General features: G+C 47.1%; 1 protein-coding gene across 3 annotated transcripts in view; it reads right to left on the bottom strand.

Moving 5' to 3' along the window:
* LOC143430432 (rap1 GTPase-activating protein 1) overlaps positions 1-19,773 on the bottom strand; it is a 94,847-nt gene that overhangs the window by 33,902 nt on the left and 41,172 nt on the right. For all 3 annotated transcript variants that reach the window (XM_076906725.1, XM_076906727.1, XM_076906726.1), the window contains exons 2-3: positions 5,068-5,173; positions 4,889-4,981 (exon numbers count right to left, since the gene is read on the bottom strand). In XM_076906725.1, the coding sequence (XP_076762840.1) occupies positions 4,889-4,981; positions 5,068-5,173 (199 nt within the window). The remainder of the gene's footprint in view (positions 1-4,888; positions 4,982-5,067; positions 5,174-19,773) is intronic.

The raw sequence follows: 19,773 nt of genomic DNA on the forward strand, positions 1-19,773 counted from the left end.
TTCTCCATCTCTATTACGCAGCCTCTCAGTTTTCCTCTTCTCTCGTCCTCTAACCTCGTCACGACCAAACCCTCTTCCTCACCCTTTTGCGCTGCGTTCTTCGCGCGCCACCGTCGCGACTCTTTGAAAACGCTAACCTCGTTCCATTCTTAACGACCATTCGCTGAAGTCAAAGACTTTTGGGCAATGAGCGTCGACGATCTCGAAACCGGTGTCTCGATCCGTGGGTAAACAGCGCCTTCTTTATTCCCGCTGGGACATCAAAGTTACTCTCTCCACGGAAATAGCCGGTCCTGGGGTGTGTATACCGGGTGTTTGGCGAACGAGTTTCGTAGCAAAGTTTTAGGGGCGATTCGAGTGGCGACGTGACCGACGATGCAGCGTTCCGTGCTTCGTTTTTTCGAAACTCCGAGGCGAACAACGCGGTTGATGGTTCGATGAAATTGAACGCTCGCCACCGGGACACCATTTTCGAGCGCGAGAAAAACAGCGAAAATAGAGAGGGAAATAGCTGCGCTGGAATTTATCGCTGAGCAATATTTCTGAAATTCACCTCGCGACTAATAAAAGTAAAAGAGTAGAAATTTGAAGGACGATTAATTCGTATTAAACGGAGGCACGCGTTTCGAGACTTTCTGCAAACACGTACGTCACGTGAGAGGATAAAAAACGAGAAGATTATGTAGAAGAGCGAGCAGGGAGGGTCTATAGTATCTAAAAAGCAATTTCGTATAAACGATTGTTTGTCCATCACGGTGTATGGCTACGTGCCAAGCGTGTGCTCGACGGAGTTCGAAAAGCCGTGTCTCTAGAAAACGAGGCTCCGCGCTGAACTTTGTTATTCTCGCTTTTCGTCTTATTCTGGATTCTGGTGTCGGCTGAGAAATTTTCCAGCGACGAAATTCGTGTCGTAATTTACAATCAGTGGGCGAACGGGGAAGCCTCGAGCGGAGATTCGAGCGAGCTGAGCTCGATAAAAATTTCATCCGCCAGTGTGAATGGACATCGATGCCGCGCTGTTCATCTCCGCTTTTTTTTTATCCCCTCTGTTTTTACTGGACACGGTTTAAATTCAAGATAACAGACAGCTGTGCGCTCGATTTGAATTACTATCGTCCAAAAGCAACGCGCGGCTATCTGTCGATGCACAGATATTTTATTCCAGCCTGGGATTTGACCAATCGAGCGTCTGTTACTTTCTCTTTTTGAATCGTAGGGACCCTCGATAACTGTCAGGAGAAGAGAAATTGATTGTCGGTTTCCTTCGCTCGGGAGTAATATAATCTTAATGCGCTTAAAATATTTTAGAATCCGTTGCGGCAATCGAGAGAGCAATTACGTAAACAATTCTCTGGAAATTAGTTGTATCACGCGTGAATCCTTAATTAGACATTATCACGCACGCGTCCCTTTAATCCCTCTTCCGATTTTCGAATAGAACGAGTGTCGTACCGCGTATTTCAAGCACCAAGGTAGTCGCTCGCAAGTAGTCCAAGATATGCATTGCGACGAATAAAATTTCCTTCTCATTTGCAACGTTTGCCTGTATCAGATCAAGAGGTAATTTACGTTTCATTGCTGACACAGAAATAATCGAAATTGGGTAACAGAAACGAGTGCCGCTCATTACCATGACAATAGTCGTTCGCACGTCTAACTGTTAGCGTAGATATCAGAAAATTGAATGACCCCTATTCAAAAAAAAGTCTCTCACATTTAGCATAATTTTCAGATTTCTTCTAATTTCTCACCATTTAGATAGTGAATCACTGAACGCTCCTTTTCCAACTCTTTACATAGCTGTTAGAAAGCATCGATTACGACAAATCCAGCTATCTGTGATCAACAGCTCAATTAGAATGCGTCACGAATAATTGTCCGTCACGTTCATTTGCATAGAGCTTATGTCTATTATGTCTATTACGAACAATTTCGTCCATGAAATTATACGGACGAAAAAAAGAGAATTGGTGGAGTCAGACGAGCGTACGATTTCATAAAACCCCCAAGGCGCAACGATGTCAAGTTCAGTCTCTGTTTCGCGTTAGATTCGGGGCCGTTCCCACGTAAAAACCGTCGGATACAATAACCTGTTGTTCACTGCGAGCGTCGCCAAACTCGGATCTACGATCTTCACGGGTTCGTGAGCAGACAGAAATCAGAAAACGTTCCCCAGCGTTCGGTTATAGTCACACCATGACGACCAGCCGTGGCGGTTCATCCAACGCTTCCGGCGGCGTACCTGCACGGCCGGAAACGCTCGCCTCCCCCTTGTTTCTTGGGGATCGCATATGCACCTTGTATTACTGGCGACAACGACCCGCATTTCGAACATTTCCACTAAACCATCGAGCAATTTTACAATTTTACAGTTTCTTTTTTTTTTAAGACCATTCGTTCTGTAACAAATTTTGGATCGTGGCGTTTTAGTAATGAAACTTGAAGTTCGTTTATGAAACAATTGATTTGGTACCTTGTATTACCAGCGACAGCTCGCATTTCGAACCTTTCCACTAAACCATCGAGCAATTTTACAATTTTACAGTTTCTTTTTTTTTTTATGGCCATTTGTTCTGTAAGAAACTGTGGATCGTGGCGTTTTAGTAACGAAACTTTAAGTTCGTTTATGAAACAATTGAACATCGTGCCCAGAGTGCATCGATGCTGGGTAGTTAGTAGGCGTGGAAGCATTTGTGCGTGACTCACTGTGGGAAAATCTGTACTTCTGACGCAATTGACATGCAAAAGACCTGGAGATTGGTTCTGGAAATGTTTATCTGAATAGAAGCAGGATATAATCGATCAACAAGTGAAAGAAAAATCATTTGCATGTCCAATTAAAGCTTAAGACAATCTTTAGATAAGATCATATGTTATTTAAATAACCATTTCAAAAGTATGTTTTGTTTTAATTAAATTCCAAGTTTTTTGAGTTTAATTGAGGATTTATCCAAAGTGGGTAAATGGTAAAATAAGAACCATATGATGGTTCAAAGCATAGCAACGACTGATGATCACCATGGAAAAAGAAGATTCCATACTAACCGACAGTACGTCATATCTGCTGTCGAGAAGTTGCCTCTGACAGTCCCATTTATCTACTGCAGGTCTCCTGTTCTATCTCCACAAGAAACCTACCATACCGATTCATAGTACAGTACCAGAGACCGGAAATGGAAGACCAGAACACTTGGAATTCTACCCCAACATTCGCCAGTGCAAATTTCTCACGTCACTGCCACCACACGTGTTACTCACATGTCACATTTGGGTGCCACATGAAGAAAGGTCACAAAAAACCTGCCACCATGTACAAAGCGCAAGAAAAGGTTTACATTCGTGACGTAAAATAAGCACACTCGAAATTCCTCGTCCAACACCTTCGAGAATCACAGAGTGTCAATGATTTGAGGGGGATGCAAGGAAAAAGTTGAAGATTTTTACGGATTTCTTAGTCAGCACCCAAAGTCACCCTCTGCGCACCCTACACCATGCACCCCAATAAGTATGTCAGCGTCCAGTTTCGCAAAATCATGCTGACATCCGCTGAACTCTCCTCTCCACTCTGAAACGGACAAATGGAGCCTGGATCGTTAGTCTAATAGACAACCGCAACACGAAACGGAGACACGCGAAAGGGACGAGGCACTGCGATCACTTTTGGTCACGCGGACCCTCCATTCGGGGCGGTTTAACACGTGACTGGGAACTATTCACCCCTCGAGATCAGCGGACCGAAAATTTTCGAGACACCGCGAAGTGAAACGGAAGAGGAGGGCTGCGTGGCAAGCCTGATTGAAATTCAAGCAGCGCGTGACCAAACGATTCGTCCTAAGGGTTTTTGCTTCTCGCACCGTGGATGATGACGTCCATTTATCATCGAGTCATTCGAACCAGACAGATTGAGATTCTCAGCCGCGCGTGGATGGTTGGACAAGTGAGAGCACGCCAGGCGAAACTCATTCTGCATACGAACTGATTTTTCAACCACAATGGACCCTTAACTACGCGGGCCTCCTGCCAATGTTTCCTGCTGGCCTGTTTTTTCTTTTTTTTTATCTCCTTCCTCTCGCCAGACGAGATGTACAGAATTGGACTCGCTTTTTATTCCCTTTACTTTTTGTTATCGCGGTGGAATCGCGAAAGTTCGTTGTTTACTGCCAGCTCGGTTGGTTAGTTTCCGCCATTGTGGTCTGTCGTTGAACAATAGTCGACCGTGGAAACCATCGCTCGGGTAAATTTCGAATTGCTACGATTTTTAGCGAAAAATTCTGGAAAAAGGAGAAGAGAGGAGGCGAGCGTATCGACGTTCTCGTGAGAAAGTTTCCACTGAAAACAGTTTCGAGCTCGGATGAAATGAAGCCTTGGAGGCAGGTAATGGGTTCGGATAAATCATCGTCAATTCCGTCGACGAGTTTACGAGGCTGTTAACCGGTCACGATACGATAAATTTCCAAAATTTGTCCACATGGTAATTACTATGAGGGTGTGAGAAATGCGATCCAAGAGATATACGGGTGGCATTTTAATTTAATATACGGGTATCGTGTTGCGTTTCACATCAGTACAGGGATCTCTCGACGTTAACACGAGTCGCCCAGCTGATGTATTTTTTATTAAATAATCACCCACGTTATCGCGACGATAATTAATCCAAATTAGCATACGACTCCTAGTTACTTTGTGAACGATCAGTAAAAATGGCCACTGTGAATTTAAGAGATTACAAGTAATCGTGATGGAAGGAAAGAAGAGTGGCAGCAGTACTCATCCATCAGAAGCACGATTGATCGATCGTCGCTTAAAATATCGATTCAGAAATTGCAGAAGCACGAGTACTCCATTTACCAAGGAGAAAGGTAAACACATGTCTTAATACGTCACCTACCTGAGAGAAGTAAGGCGGCAGGACACATCGTTGATCATCGAGACGCGAACTCTGCACCCTTTCGAGTAACTCGAACAAATCTTGCGTGGTACTCTGCAACAAAAACCACACGACATCCACTCCAGCTCTTCTAACTGTTTTTCCAAGGCAATTATCCGTGCACAGAAGCTTCCTCGTACCTTGACTTTCTCCTGGTTGGCACCTTGAACATCTTGCCTTTCATCCTCGACGGTGGAACGCCGGGATTCAGCCTCACAATATACGGATTGTTCGAGCTGCTGTCTCCTGAAACGAAAATTAAAAATTCCAGTTCAACATTTTTATAGTCGACCATCCGCGACATGCACACGCTCGCGTGCAAAGTGTCGCGTGTATCGTGCAGAGATTTTATTAAATTGCAATACGATCGCTGAAGAAACGGTCCCTCGAAGAAGAGAAACGCAAAGCTTCTCGATATTCTATAAAAGCGACGTCAGAAAATGGAATTTTTGATAACCACAGCCACGATCGATCGTGAAAACGTTTAGTCGAGTGAAACTTTTCTTCCACCGATTTGTCTGCGACTTGATTCAATCCCACGTCCAATTAATCATCCTCGCGTACGTTTCGTTATCGTCCAAAGCTCTCGTTCGACGTTCCTCCGTTCCCAAGCCCTTCTAATCGAGCTCAACTCTATTTTTGATACCATCCATCATCCGTTATCGGTGCATATCGAACGGTTTCGAGGCTAGAGTCAGCTTAGACGTGGAACACGAAGAAGCAGATGGCCCAGAGAGCATCCAGTCGTTGAAGATCACTCTCTGCGCTCTCGAAAAAGTCGTCAAGATCAACTAATTCAAGCCCCCCCTATGGAGACGGCTCGAAACAACCATCTGGCAACAGCTGTTCACTTTTCGACCATCACGATCCCATCTAACCGTGTTACTTCTCGTTTGCCTCGACGATGTATCGAAAGTTAAAGAGAAACGCGATGCAACGAGACATTCTCAACATCTGAAGATCTCATCCCTCGAGATCTGACCTGAAAACGCGGTCATCGCTTTGTCGCGAGGGATAATCGCAAAAGATAGACGTATTTTTGCGACTGGCTCAACCTGTCGACCAGTTGGATCGCGATCGTCAGAGCCGTGTCTCAAATGGAGAACCGACAAGCACTCGTCAGTATTTCGTAACGCGCAACCAAGGCGAGATAAAGGAAGAGCGGCCAGTCCTTTCAATCGCAGAGAAAGGAGGGCTCTGTGACGTGACAGTAATTTAAATAATCCGCGTCCAAACAAGCCTCGCATCGACGTGTCCCGGTGATTGCTCCTTATTTTCCTGTCGTTTCGATTACAGATACAAAGTGGCCAGGTCGGCTGAGAAACCAGGTAATTCTATCCCCTTGTTTTGCAGTTTTTTTTGTTGCCTGTTTGCTCGTTTTTCGCGCGCACGTCTCTCTCGTTGGCTGGTTTTGCGCCTTAAGGCGACGCCAGGATCGCGATACGTTATAATTACCGCACGAAATCGTGGTTCGACGCGAAATTTCGCGAGACGAAGACAAGGACGAGCGTAGAAGCTTCGATTTCGAGGGGGATCCGAATCGAAGCTGTTCGACGCGATAATCTCGCACTCGAAACTCTGGAGGGCTCCTCGATAGCTCTCCAGATGCTCGTATTTAATTCTAATCTAGCGGTTCGTCGAGTCCACGAAGCCTATCAAGATCTATCAAGAAGTTGGAAACCCTCGAAGACTCGCCAAGATCTATCAAGACTTATCAAGATTCCAACAACTCTTAAGAGCACCAACAACTTTCCAGGCTATCGAGATTTCCATGTGGCCTGAAAAATCCCCAAGGCTTGCTAGATCCATCGACAATCGCACGCCACAAGGCTTTTCAAGACTCATCGGAACTTTCGAAACGGATACGCACTTGCCAGATACATTTGATTATCAAGATCTGCAAGATCTAGCGGAACCATCGAGACCAGAGACGAAGAGGATTCTTCTTATCGAATGCTGTTGAAAATTATGCGATTTCGAGGGATGGTGCAGAGTGATGAGATCGTGGACCATCGTTCGACGAGGAAAACGTGCGCACGATCATTGTTGCTGCGATTTTCACGGATGATTTAGGGATTCAATAACAACGCGCGCACGTAGCCGGGAATTGGACGTTGCGAAAGAAGGTCGAACCAGCGAGAAAGCGGATAGCCGGCCAGCCAGCCGGTCTGCCTCGACAAGGCAAATAGGCGAGCTTCTAAAACGAACTGCAATCTTTCTGCGACTGGCATTTATCGTCGTATCTGTCGATAATCGCGCATTCCGCCTCGTCGAGCGCCATAAAGGAGCAATGGCGCACGGTTCGAGTCACGGGGTGTCGTGCCATAGCTGGCTCGCCACGCGAAAACGGCACGCACGACGTTCGATGAGGAAAAAAAAGAAAGAAAATAAATAAATAAATAAATAACAACCAAAAATAAGAAACGATGGGAGGATCTCTTTCGTTCAGACACAATGCTTCGCCTTCGAAATTCGTTTAAAAATTATTTCAAGCCACGAAACGATTCTGTAACCACTTGGATTTGGATAATTCTCCTGTACGTTGATTAGCTCTCTAGATTTTACAGATAACATCAGAATGTACGTTTTTCATTATGAATTCAATTAACTTTTTACCAAACGTATCGAGTGCCCCAGAAAATGGGCACAGAATTACCAGAACAAGTTGTCCAGCATAAAAACCAGTGCATTTTTCCACGTTATATATATCCCCCAGGTTTTTGCAGACTCGCACTTCCCATACGTGGCTCGAACGCAAAAGAGCCTACAATAGATCGATCTTGGAACAGGCTGGAGAGGAACGAAAAAAAGGACGGAAAATTGGCCGTAGGATAATCTCGAGCGCAAAAGGACCACGATCTCGCTAATAACGCGTGAGACTCGCTTCAGCTAAGTAGCAAAAATGCCATCCGAATACTGATTCGGATATCGAAGAACGCTCCACTCTCGTCAGAAAGCAATGCAGCGAAAAGAATCGCAGGGGACACGAGAAAAACAGAGAAGAGGACAGAACGAGGAAGAGGGTGGGAAGAAGAAGGAAATAGTCGAGCGTCGTACGCGATGATGACTTAATTTCTGGAATTATCCCGGTCGTAACGAACGCGTGATATGCATCAGCGCATAATGCTCGTATCCTATCGACGCAGAGGCGAGCTGTCGGCAATTAGTTTGGAATTACGGGCGGGCATTTACGCGGGACGGTCGAACGGGAACGTGAGCGTTTTCGATGCAGCTCGTCGGACTCGTTGCCAGCGACATCGATCAAAACGTGCACACGTAATAACGGTCGTTAGCTCGGATAGTAAGACTAATCAAAGCGCGACAGGGGGATACAGTTATGCTCCCCAGCCGGATCGATTCGGCCGTTCGATCGATCGGCTACGATCACCGATACAGCCGTTCCCGATTATTCATACATTGTGTACACAGACCGCCACGGGGAATTCCTGTTTTCCGCGAGGAAGAATTTCACGTTCGCTGCTACTGCACGTACCGCAGTTCACTCTCGCGTACAGGGTGTCTCGAAACGCGAGCAGTCTCGAACAGAGTCTTGCCAGATCGAATGGATTCATTTTAAACAGACGTGGCACAATTATTCTACGCGAAAAGGTCAATCGAAAGTGTGGAACAGAATTTTGCGATTCTTGCTTTCGTTTTCGAGATAATCAAACTCCAAAGTTTGTGGAGTTTAGGGTTTGCAAGGTGGAGTTGCAAGTGTTCGAGCGCGATTTTTTCAGAAACGAAGTGGAGAACTGTGAAATGTTGTTCTACATTTTCGACTCGTTTTTGCATGCAGAATACGTGGATGCTGAGTTAATTCTGCTATTTGTTTGGGAACACCGTGTATAAGTGCCCAGAGTTGGCAACGAACTATGAAGGTAGCTGGACAAGCACAATCGCCGACCTAAATAGCGGTTATTTTTACAAATTTCGCAGTCGCTTCGTGCACGGAACTTGGAATCGGTCGATCGTAGAGCAGAATGAATTCCCGTCGAGAGGATCGCATCAAGATTTCATACTTTCCGACTGGTGCTTTTGCTGCTTTCGCTGAACGCGAGGAACGCTCTATTGAAGCATGAATGTTGCAACTGTTAATCCATACGGTCCGAAAATCTCCTCCCATGAGAAACACAAACTCCTCGCACAATTATCAAGATTTCTGTGGGAACAATGAGATCGTTAAATCGATTCGTTGCAGTCGAAAGTTGTCTGGAGACACGCGAAACGCCTTTTATCCAAATAAGGCCCAGCGTAATTGATACGTCCCGTTGGCGAGAAGACAATTTGTTAATCCTCAAATGAGCCGGAATCCAAAGTGGCTCGCCAAGCTTATCGTCCAGGCTATCGATAATCGCGCATTCCTTTTCATCGGCTACCGTACAGGAGCACGGTATTTCGTGCACGTTATCGTCTTATCCGGTTGTAAATTCAATTATACCGCACTAAATACCGGGTCTTATCTCGAATGCATTCTCACCTCGCTTATAGAGCGGTCGTAATCCCTGCTTCCGAATACAGCTGACGCGTGAAATTCGAAATTTTACGGCCTCGTTTCATTTTTTCCCCCCTCGCGATTATAAATTAATACGACTGACGATAACCAAACGATGCGACGAGGCTTGTCACTGAAACTGGTGCCCAGTGAATTTCCAAATCTATCTAGAATGATAAATCGTTCTATTTATTAAGAGATACTCGATGGAAATTTTGAGAAAAGTCACGTATATTCCGTGGGTCAACTGCGTGGCGATAAGTCCCTCTAAAAGCAAGCATTGTGCAAGAACCTCAGCTACGATAGCAGCGTGCTTCATCGTATACCTTGCACACCACTCGAGAGATGATCGAGGACGATCGAACCACGATCGACGACCGCCAGATCGTCGAGCGTGCTCCAAAGATCTATCACGCGAACGAAACTGCACCGTCTCGCGAAACTTGCCAAGCATTTCTGAAACGAACGAGCCTCGCATCTGGAAGCTGAGAACAGTTAGGGCGCTGCAAGAAGCGAAGGGGAAGGCAGCCAGCAGGAGACACGAAGGAAACTGTGCGGGACGGTCGTTGTTCCCATAGGAATCGGGTTTCCACGAGAGAGGCTGCACGTGCGCTCGTCTGCTGAAATAAAAGGACGGGTCCAATTAAACGAGTTAATTTAATAAGCGCTCGTGACGAGTAGCAGCACTGACCAGGCTTTGGACCAGCTTAAACCACGCACTGCTGCAAAGGGCGCGCGTTAACGCACGCCAGACTAAACACCCTAATGGATCTCTCGTTTTCGCGCACGTTCCACAGGCAATTGGAGCGGCACCAAACTCGCGCACAAGTCTAATGCAAGCAGCCGCCGATTTCTCGACGGACGATTCTATAAATCAATCGGCGGCCAACCAGCGGCAGCAATTTTATCTCGTGAAAGTTATCGCCGCGGACCATTTAGATTTACCAACGCCTGCGATTAAGGTTTATCGTGGTGCAGAGGGTTCGAGGCGGACGCTGCGAAACGCCCTGGCTCACCTCGTTTCGAATCGGTCCACCGGCACTTGGCCTCGCGGACCTTTTCAATTCCCAATTGAGAAACGACCGATTCACCGAACAGTGGACCGCAGTCCCACGCATGTTTCGCCCTGTTGATAAAACGCTCGCGTTACGAAATCAGTTTCACGCGAGAGACCCCGTTGCTGCCTCTTTTTTCCATCCATTTCGACACTTTTTTTCGATTTATTCGAGCACGCCTGGCTGCCAGAGCTCGTTGACGAACCTCGATCGCTGCGTTTTATTTCTCGACGGTTTGAGAAATCTTTTTGAGGGTTCGCGACAGATGCGCCCAGGGTGCGAGCATCCTCGCGATGTCACGCATGAATATGTTAATGCGTATCAGCCGGTCGCTGCTCGACAAGCCAGCTCGATGATGGATTACAAAGCTCGACCGCGCGCGAACGCACTTTCTCTTTCCTCTCGATGCTTTTTTTTTCTTCTTCCTCTTTTCATACGATCGTTTCCCCACCAGACACCCTTTTTCTTGCCGCGAGGGCAACCGCGATTACGGGGACACACCCGAGTTTGTACGTCGTTGCTTTCGATCGCTAAAAGTTCCTTCTGTTAAAGGTTAACAACTTCCTTCCTTTTCGAAGTCGTTCTTATTAGTAAGTCTAAAGGATCGACGCGTCTGTGTTCGACTGAGACACTTCGATCGTTGAATATACACGAGGGTAGAAGAGGAGAGACCAAGACGCGGTTAACCTAACGCGAGACATAAAATAGAATAATACAGACGAATAAAGGAAATCAGGAAATATCGTGTCGGAGTTTACGACGCTGAGCCAAGCCTCCGCCATATTACCAAGCAATAGCCTGTCGCGCTTACGCTTTTTGTCCTGTAAAGTCCGTGGTACGTCGAGCGTGCAAAAATACACGCGAGCTTGGGGCAGAAATTTTTGCAACATCGCTCTGGCGAGCCTCATTCCGGGAAACGGCGAGAAAATAATCAATTTCGAGCGCGTGGGCTCGTCGTCGATGGATCGATGCCCATCAGAATTCGATTCCGCGCGCAAATATTTACCAGAGACGAGACCCCATCGACGTCGATCAATCACGGAAACGCGACGCGCTTTTTGAAATTGTAATGCCCTGCCTTCGAGCCAGACAATCCATTTTCCGCTAAAATCATGTTACACATCTCGCTGCTCTTTCCTTGTTAAAAGTCATTGGCTATAGAGCGCAGAGTATCTCGTGGAACGTAAGTGGTCTTTAAAATAGAAACCGTAATAACTTTATCTCCGCGTATACATAAGTAAATGCAAGCAGCCTTGGTAGTTAATTCAGCCAGCTTTTTAAATGGAATTTCGCTCATCCTTTAAACATGCCGCGCAAAAAAATATTTATAATTACCAGGCCGCTGGCTTATGCATTATGGATAATTGAACCGTAGGAAGGAGAGCAGAATGCAAATGAGCATGCGAGGTCAAAAAGTTAAGTGCGCGTTCCAATACATTTAGAGGTTGAAATAAATTTACACTTAACTATCGCGTATTATAATAAATTAACGGAATGTAGGCCGCGAGCAAAGTACGCTGTTTCGTTGGAAAATGAAAATCCAAGTGTCAGTCTGGCTTTGAGGTACGATTTCGCAAAAATTATGGCGCGAGTGAGACGCTGTTGCGATGTAGAAATGCGAACCCTCGACGCAGGGCTTGGTTCGACCTGGAATCGAGCCGATCCTCGCGACAACTTCATTAGGATGCACGGTAAATCCGGTGAATCGATAGGGCGACGCGAGAAACGGCAACGGGCGTTACCCCTGGTGATTTATGGCCAGCAAGTTTGCCGATATTAACGACACCGTCTCCGCGGACAGGGGGTCCCTCGAATGGGCCCCGATGATCCGTTCCGGGTTGACCCCTGCCTCGACAATCGAAACGGCCACGATTGTCCCGTCGAAACCGCCGCCAGCTCGCTTGCGTAATTCCCCAGACGCCCACGTGCTCGTGAAAAACACGGCGTCCCGGATGCGCGTCGGTTCGCTCCTGCACTCGCCTCACTTCCAATCGATTCAACAGGCGGACGCTTCCGAACGGCCATTTAGGATCCACTCTCGATTACGTTTAGCATTTTTTTCGTCACTCGAGCTCTGTAATTTAGCTGCGATTTAAACCCTGTCCTTCATATTTGTCCAACGTTGTCGAATGGCACCCTTCGCGAGCAAATTGCGAAACGATTGAATCCTCTCGAACGTACGCGCGTGACATCGACGAGAAGAAAAAAAGGGAATAGCAGGGGCGTCAGAGGAACGTGGCACGGGCAGATTTGTTTATCTAGAAACGATTAAACAGGAATTAACATCGGTCGAAAGGCGCATCGTCGTCGCGCGCCGTATGTTTGGACAGAGGGTGCCGACCAGGAAGAGGAGGAAGAAATAATAAACAGTGGCCCCCGTAATTTCGGGGGTTAGCTCGCTGCTCGAGGGGTTGACAGCGACGTGATATATACGCGCAACCCCGCGTCGAGCATATGTCGCCTGTGCACGCGTGCCTTTAATCTAGAGGAGAGAAATATGAAAAATTCAGCCCTCTCCACGTTCCTCCACGGCCATCCCTGTCTCTGGAGGCTCGACGCATTTGCATAGCCCATATTTCTTCGTTCATTACCATTATTACGAGCATTTCGGCATTGTGCGTCGAGCATAATGGCCCTCTACCCGGCGACATTTGCATCCGCCGACAAAGAGAGCATTCACGCCTCTCGATGGCACCCTTGAAGCTCACCCGCCGCTCGAGAGCCTCGCGAGATCATCCTCGCGTCCCATTATCACTCGCACGCAAACTCCACGACACGTTTCACCCCCGTGTCAACTGATAACGAACCGATTCGAAGATCCATGCGTCGCAGACTAGACGCAACGATGGAGAAACATATCTCTGTGCCAGTGAAACGTTCTTTGGGCTCTGTGTACCGGAAACAGATAACAGAAACGAGGGTAGCCTTTTATAATTCGAAATGCAGAAGAATACTTGCAATATTTGCAATATTTCTGAACGAGGACAAGCATATGTATGGAGAGCAGATGAAACTCCATCCAACCGCGAAGATTTTGCCTTGGAATATCGAGGGGACGTTCGAGGAGGATGTGCAGTCGAAAAAATGCCTCGTGAGAGTAGCGACAGACTGGTCGAGGCTAATTAAACGCGAGCACAGGGACGAACGAGGAACAATCCCGCGTGACGAGGGCCCTGCGTGCCGATCCTCCGCGATACCGCTCGTAAACTAGCGAATGGTCGCGTGCTGTTACATTTCTACGCATTCCAGAGCAGTGTCACGAGCGCGTGCGGCTCGAAATCTTGTTAACAGCCAGCGAAGTTCCGTGCAGATGACGCCCGAAACGCGAACGATTGTCGAGCACACACGGTACGCGCCTCTATCGTGGTCAAGCGTCGTGCACATGGGCCCTGATGGTCTTCCATGGCCCATCCCTGTGCGGTGGGGATCAGAATACACCCACAGTATCCCCTGCTTGTCGTAAGAGGCGACTAATAGGGGCAAGAAAGGATTGAGGAAGATCTAGAGAAGAGTATCTCCATGTAATTGGACTTTGAAATCGTCTCTAGCCATATGTGGACGGATCATAGAGCTGTAGAAGCCAATCATACACCATAGTTTATTGCACGAGTAGTACTGTTCTAATCTACGTCTAGAAGAGTCGTATCGTATCGAGTGCACCAAGATCCACGTAACGATGGGTGCCATAAATTAGAGCTCGTTCAGTACCAGCTCTCGAGCCAGCCAAGCGACTCGATTTCCTTACAACCGCGACACAGGTGCCCCGTTCATTATCCATCGAATCGTCGCGAACAAAAGTCCTCGAAGCCTGCGACACCGCCTCGTATCGTATGCACGCGTCAAACCACCAAACAAGCGACTACTGGCGTCGCATTTCAACGACGACTGCACGCGAGAGCCTTGAGAAGTCAGGATGGAAAACGCGGGTCGTTCTCGTTGCGAACGGACCTTTAGCTGGGCTCTGTGTCCAGAGCCGACTGCTCGCGGGATGTGGCACGCGATTTCAACGATCGACGCGCGCGTGCAACCGATCCACACCATCCAGTACCATATGGAATGCCCATATGCCTGGAGACTATGATTCAACCTGGAATATATTATTGCGAGGCGGTGGGATTTCATGCAACGACACCGTGTACGATATCGCGTTGCCTCGTGCCACGCTGGTAATTACCTGGACGGCTTGTAAGCCCGGCAACAGATCGCCAAGACCTTGAACGGATCGAACCGTGGATCGAAGCACGTAGCGACTGTTTAACCGTACGTTTCTCGTATTCGATCTCTCGTTGCGTTTGCTACTCTTGCTCTATCCTACCTAGTTTTCATCGCAGCTCGCAAGGAACAATTATTTCGCGAAGCTCTTCAAGCTATAACCAAACCTCGCGTACGCACTCGAGAGGAATTTAATCGACGTCACGACGTGGACGTAATTGTGCAGCAGTTTTTCCAGCTCCAGATCGAAAGAGAAATATAAGAGCAGATACGTATCTGGGTCCTGCAACGAGAACGAACGCAACAGGTACACGCAGTCCGTTCGAGCAGACACATATGCGCCAGGAACACGCTCGAAAAGGTCGCGCGTAATTTTACGCGCACGCGAATGGCAGACAATGCCTGACGCGATGATTCAACGCGTTCCTCATTATTAAACAACGTATTGGGCCCGTTTACGTGGCTGGCCATCGCGATGCTAATTCGCTTTATCGCCAGGGGGTTACGTTTTGGGGCGTGTTCGATCGACGCGCTGAAATCCTCCATCGAGTAGCCAACGACAGACGCGGCACGTCTCGCCGTTATTAACGGCTGCTACGTGTTGTAATCCCGCGTTATTTACACGCCATTATCCCCCATATGTTGGATCGCAATATCAGTTTACCGAATGGTGTTTAAGAAGTACGAGGCGCCGCCATTTTGGTACCTGATGGCGACGCGAACGTCTTCTTTAAGGGGTTGATATCGATTAACCTTCCTTCTGCTTGCATTTCGTACGTGTTCTCTCAAAGTTAATCGTATCACTGCATTTCGAACGTGGAAATATCGAAAGAATTTCGTATTTACATTATTAACGCTTGCTAAGCTGTCGCATAGCGTTGGTACCACTTTGTATACCGCTTTTTCGTTTACGAAACACGTACGAAATTTTGTGTAATCTCACGTTACATTGCATCACGTTTGTTAGCTGCATTTAGTCTACGTGTCGAGCTAAATCCTTGATAAATAAAAGATACAGTGCTGGGTGTTGCACTTGGCGACCCAAATATAAATTATAGGATTACACGGGAAATTTCAATTAAATAAAGGGATTCATGCTACGTTCCAACTGAATACGTCCACGACCCTTTCTCGCGCAAATTGGATAAAATGTGCATTAAATTTTACACATCTGCTGTTCCTCCAATTTCATTTTTCACGTGACCTCTTTCCCCGCTCACAATGGAGCGCGTATTTCAGCCCCGTTGCTCGAAACGCGCCATTATAAATTACACAAATATAGCCCCAGTAACAGGGACCAGCTCGATCCGTTAAACAATATTAATTAACCCTGCTGGGAACGTTTTAACCCGTTTAGCTTAATTACTAATCGAACCCAATCAACGTGAAATCGAAGATAAAAAAAAAGAAGGGCACCACCCAATTCAAAATTACTTTCGTTAATTGCAGCGTTAAACAAAAGGCAGTGATCACTTTTGTACAAGTAATTGCTTCGTTCTAATTCACTCGTAGAGGACTCTTTCACTGTTACCATCAGAAATACATTTTTTCTTGAAAATCTACTTGTCTGTCAGAATAGAGAAGTGGTCGAGGGTTGAATTAGGCTCCTGGAGAGTTAAATAAAAAGGGTTTCCGTCAATCGAGAAAGTCGAACATCTGTTACGCACCGTCTAACCACGATCGAGGGTTCCTCTCGATTTTTCTCGACCTCCTCGCGCGAGATTAATGCCCGCTTCCGATGCTATCGACGAAGCCATCAGTAACGCACCCGCCGCCGCATCGCAACCCTTGCTTACAAATAAAAAGCGGTTATCAATATCCACGGTACTCTGTTATTTCGATGCAACCTATACCAATAATTTAATACCAGCAATAATTCAAGATCGCGACCGCTCAACAGATTTCCTCTGCGGTTTACACGCGGCCACCTAAATGGCCGTTGCACATCGAACGCAACGCCCATAAATAATCAGACGCTTGGTTCGCGGCAATAATACGCGAACACTGGTGAAACGCGTTAATTAATCAACGACTCGCGATCGATATCGATATCTGTCACCCACTCTCTTCTTTCTCAGACTCGATAGTCTCAGAAAAACTCCAATTTATTTGCTATCTGTCACCCATTCTCTTCTTTCTCAAACTTAATAACCCTCAGACAGACTCGAGTTGCTCGCTAAAACTTAGCAACAGTCTTTAGAAACGCCAATACCAAATAAAATGGAGAAGATGATTCTGCAACGAAATTACGCGGTCTGAAAAATCCTCGATGCTTCCAAGGGATAAGGTGCTCGTCTATATCCCTCGTTTATCTCGCAACACTGCACAAGCATCGAGCTTCCAGTGAAATACAGACACGTACGATCATACTCGTATTAACCGTGGAACTCGAACACGACGTGGAGTAGTTAACACGAGCGGAACGTGCTCGCGTAGAGGCTGATTCAGAATTAAACGAGGTCCTGAACGAGAAACTTGCGGGAGGACTGAAATTCGTTGGATTTTTGATCGCGTTGCTGGCACGGTCAGCAGGATAGAGCCAATTAGAAAGCGGTCGCGTTACTGGGAAAGCGTTATTGTCGTGAGAGAACATATTTCGAGGGTTTCCGTCCTCCCCTTTCACGCTCGAAGCGAGCACTGTCTCTCGTTTTATTCACTTGTTGCTAAGCCACAAAATTATCGCGATCAGCGTGAATAAATAATTTAGCATCGATCAGAATTATGCGCGTATGAATAATCGAGAGAAATTACTGCAGAAGCGAAAGTGTTCGGTTCACCGAGCTCTGGCTCGACGCAATAAAGTTCGCAGGGGTGTAATGTATATAGTTTCTGATTGACTGGTTGGTAAATCGATTACGAGCTCGACCAGCCGAAAGAAAGGGTAGAAAACAGGAAAAAATGAATCGACAATGATGATCTCTGGGGTCGTTGCAGCGGATGATGATGCATGACTCACAAAGTGCCCACTGTGCTGTACACCCCGTCGATTATCATTACCGTGCGACTACAATGGGTCCAGTGACCAGTCTACGCTGTTCGTTTCGTAATGGAACTCATATTTCACGTATGAAAACGCAATAACCTGAATAAATCAGCCTGCTGGCTTGCATAATTCTCTCTGTTGTTAGAATGAAATTATTGAAAATCAAATTCGCCAGGGAAATAATAGAAAACGATATCCATGGAATTGCAGGTATCGCGGAAAAATTCCATTCTCTCGAAAAAAGCACTTTCGACCTTCCGTTTATCGCGATGCTCGCATGGTCCATGAAAAATCCATAGCCAACGAAACGGTGCCGCTGAAAAACGGAGGACGAGAGCCACACCAGCAGCATCCCCTGCTTCGTTTGAATAACAATCGGTCAGTCTCGCTTACGGGTAAAAAAAGTGAAAAAAGAGAGGAACTCTGCAGAGAAAGAGAGAGAGAGAGAGAGGGGAGAAAGTTTGATAGCCAGGAGAGGAAAGTAGCGATGGCTCGCCGCAGGGGTCGCGCAGGACGATGATCTCGCGAGGGGCGCGCCAGTGGGTGACGCGTGACTCACAAAGTGCCCACCCTGCCGATTCTCGTTCGCATTGTCGAAAGGGAGGGCCCCGCTGCCATTATGCCCGTTGCTTCCACATGCGACGGAATTGCGGTTACGCGTGACGACTCCATTCACCAAGATTACGTGCTCGATAACGTCTGTTTTGTGCAAACATGACTCCCCAGTCCGCTTTAATCGGATTTATTTAATAAAGCGCGCGCGGATCGCGACTATGGTCGATTTTAAGGGGTGGCTTGCGTTCGATTTTGCTTAGCGCTCAGCATTCTGCTACGTTATTTGCAATTTTAGCTCACTCTGCGAAGGGCAATTTGTAGAACAATGAATCAACGCGAGAGAAACGCTTTCTCTGCCACTGTAAGTGTAATTATTCGAGAGCTCTGAGGATTCTTCGCGCTGATCGCGACTCTGACCGATTTTAAAGATTAAGGGTAGGTTGCGTTCGATCTCTCTGCGTTATTTGCAATTTTAGCTCACTCTGCGAAAGGTAATTTGTAGAGCAGTGAATCAACGCAGAAGAAAAGCTTTTTCTGCCACAGTAAGTGTAATTATTCGAGGTTTCTGAGGCTTCTACGCGCGGATCGCATCGAACGATCGGTTCACGTAATCCAGTTTGCTTATCTCGGTTAGATTTCGCGTATATGGGATCCCTGCGAATAGATTCCCCTGTAATTCCACGGGATTAGACGGTTTTATCGTACATTTGCCGGCTGTTGGTTCCGCTCCGTTTACCTCGCGATCGATTCTCGAGCGAGAATCGCGTTTGCTTAATCGGTTAATTAAACGATCCGCGACAAAGTACTAACGCAAACAGAGAGTACAACGAAATTAATTTCGTGGACAGTTAGAAAACGACGTGGCAATATACAAAGTGACACGTAGCTGCGAATTGAAACGATCGCGAGCGACAAAAAGCGCACGCACCAAGGCGACGCGTATTTGCGTAGAAATCTGTGGCACCGTGGCACGCAGTGGAGCCATAAAAACCGAGTATCCCCGATCATTCAGCCAGTTTCGCCACGATATACTGCAGTCTCGTTTTTCCAACGACGTTTAACCGTGGCCTGCGTTTCGCGGGAACGCTCTGGCACCTACGAGCAGCGTAAAATATAATCGCGCGCGTGTAATTTGTTGCCAGCATAAAATCAACAGCGGACAGATTTATCATTGACGCCTGGCTGCGAACAACGCGCGACTGAAACAGCGAGAGGGGCAAATTCTCGCGAGCACGACCCCTCTGGAAACGGAAAACCTGGTGGCAGGGAAAAAGGGGAAGAAAAAAGCGCTGCGTTATCTCGAGCAAGCTATCACCGATGTAAATCAATTTTACACGTCTTCGATTATTCGATTTCTCGCAGCGCACGGGCCTCGACTAAATCACCGATTTTATTACGCGAAGGCTCGAGAGAGGGGCCTGTAGCCCTCGAGATCGGCTCTTATGGCATTCCAATCATGATCGTTTTACAGGGCGCTCGTGCTCGCGCACCGCACGGGTCTCGTGCCGATTCACGCTCGACTTTACGATCTCCTCTGCTCTTTTCTCCT

This window comes from Xylocopa sonorina, chromosome 14 (assembly GCF_050948175.1).
Source record: "Xylocopa sonorina isolate GNS202 chromosome 14, iyXylSono1_principal, whole genome shotgun sequence".
Taxonomy (NCBI): domain Eukaryota; kingdom Metazoa; phylum Arthropoda; class Insecta; order Hymenoptera; family Apidae; genus Xylocopa; species Xylocopa sonorina.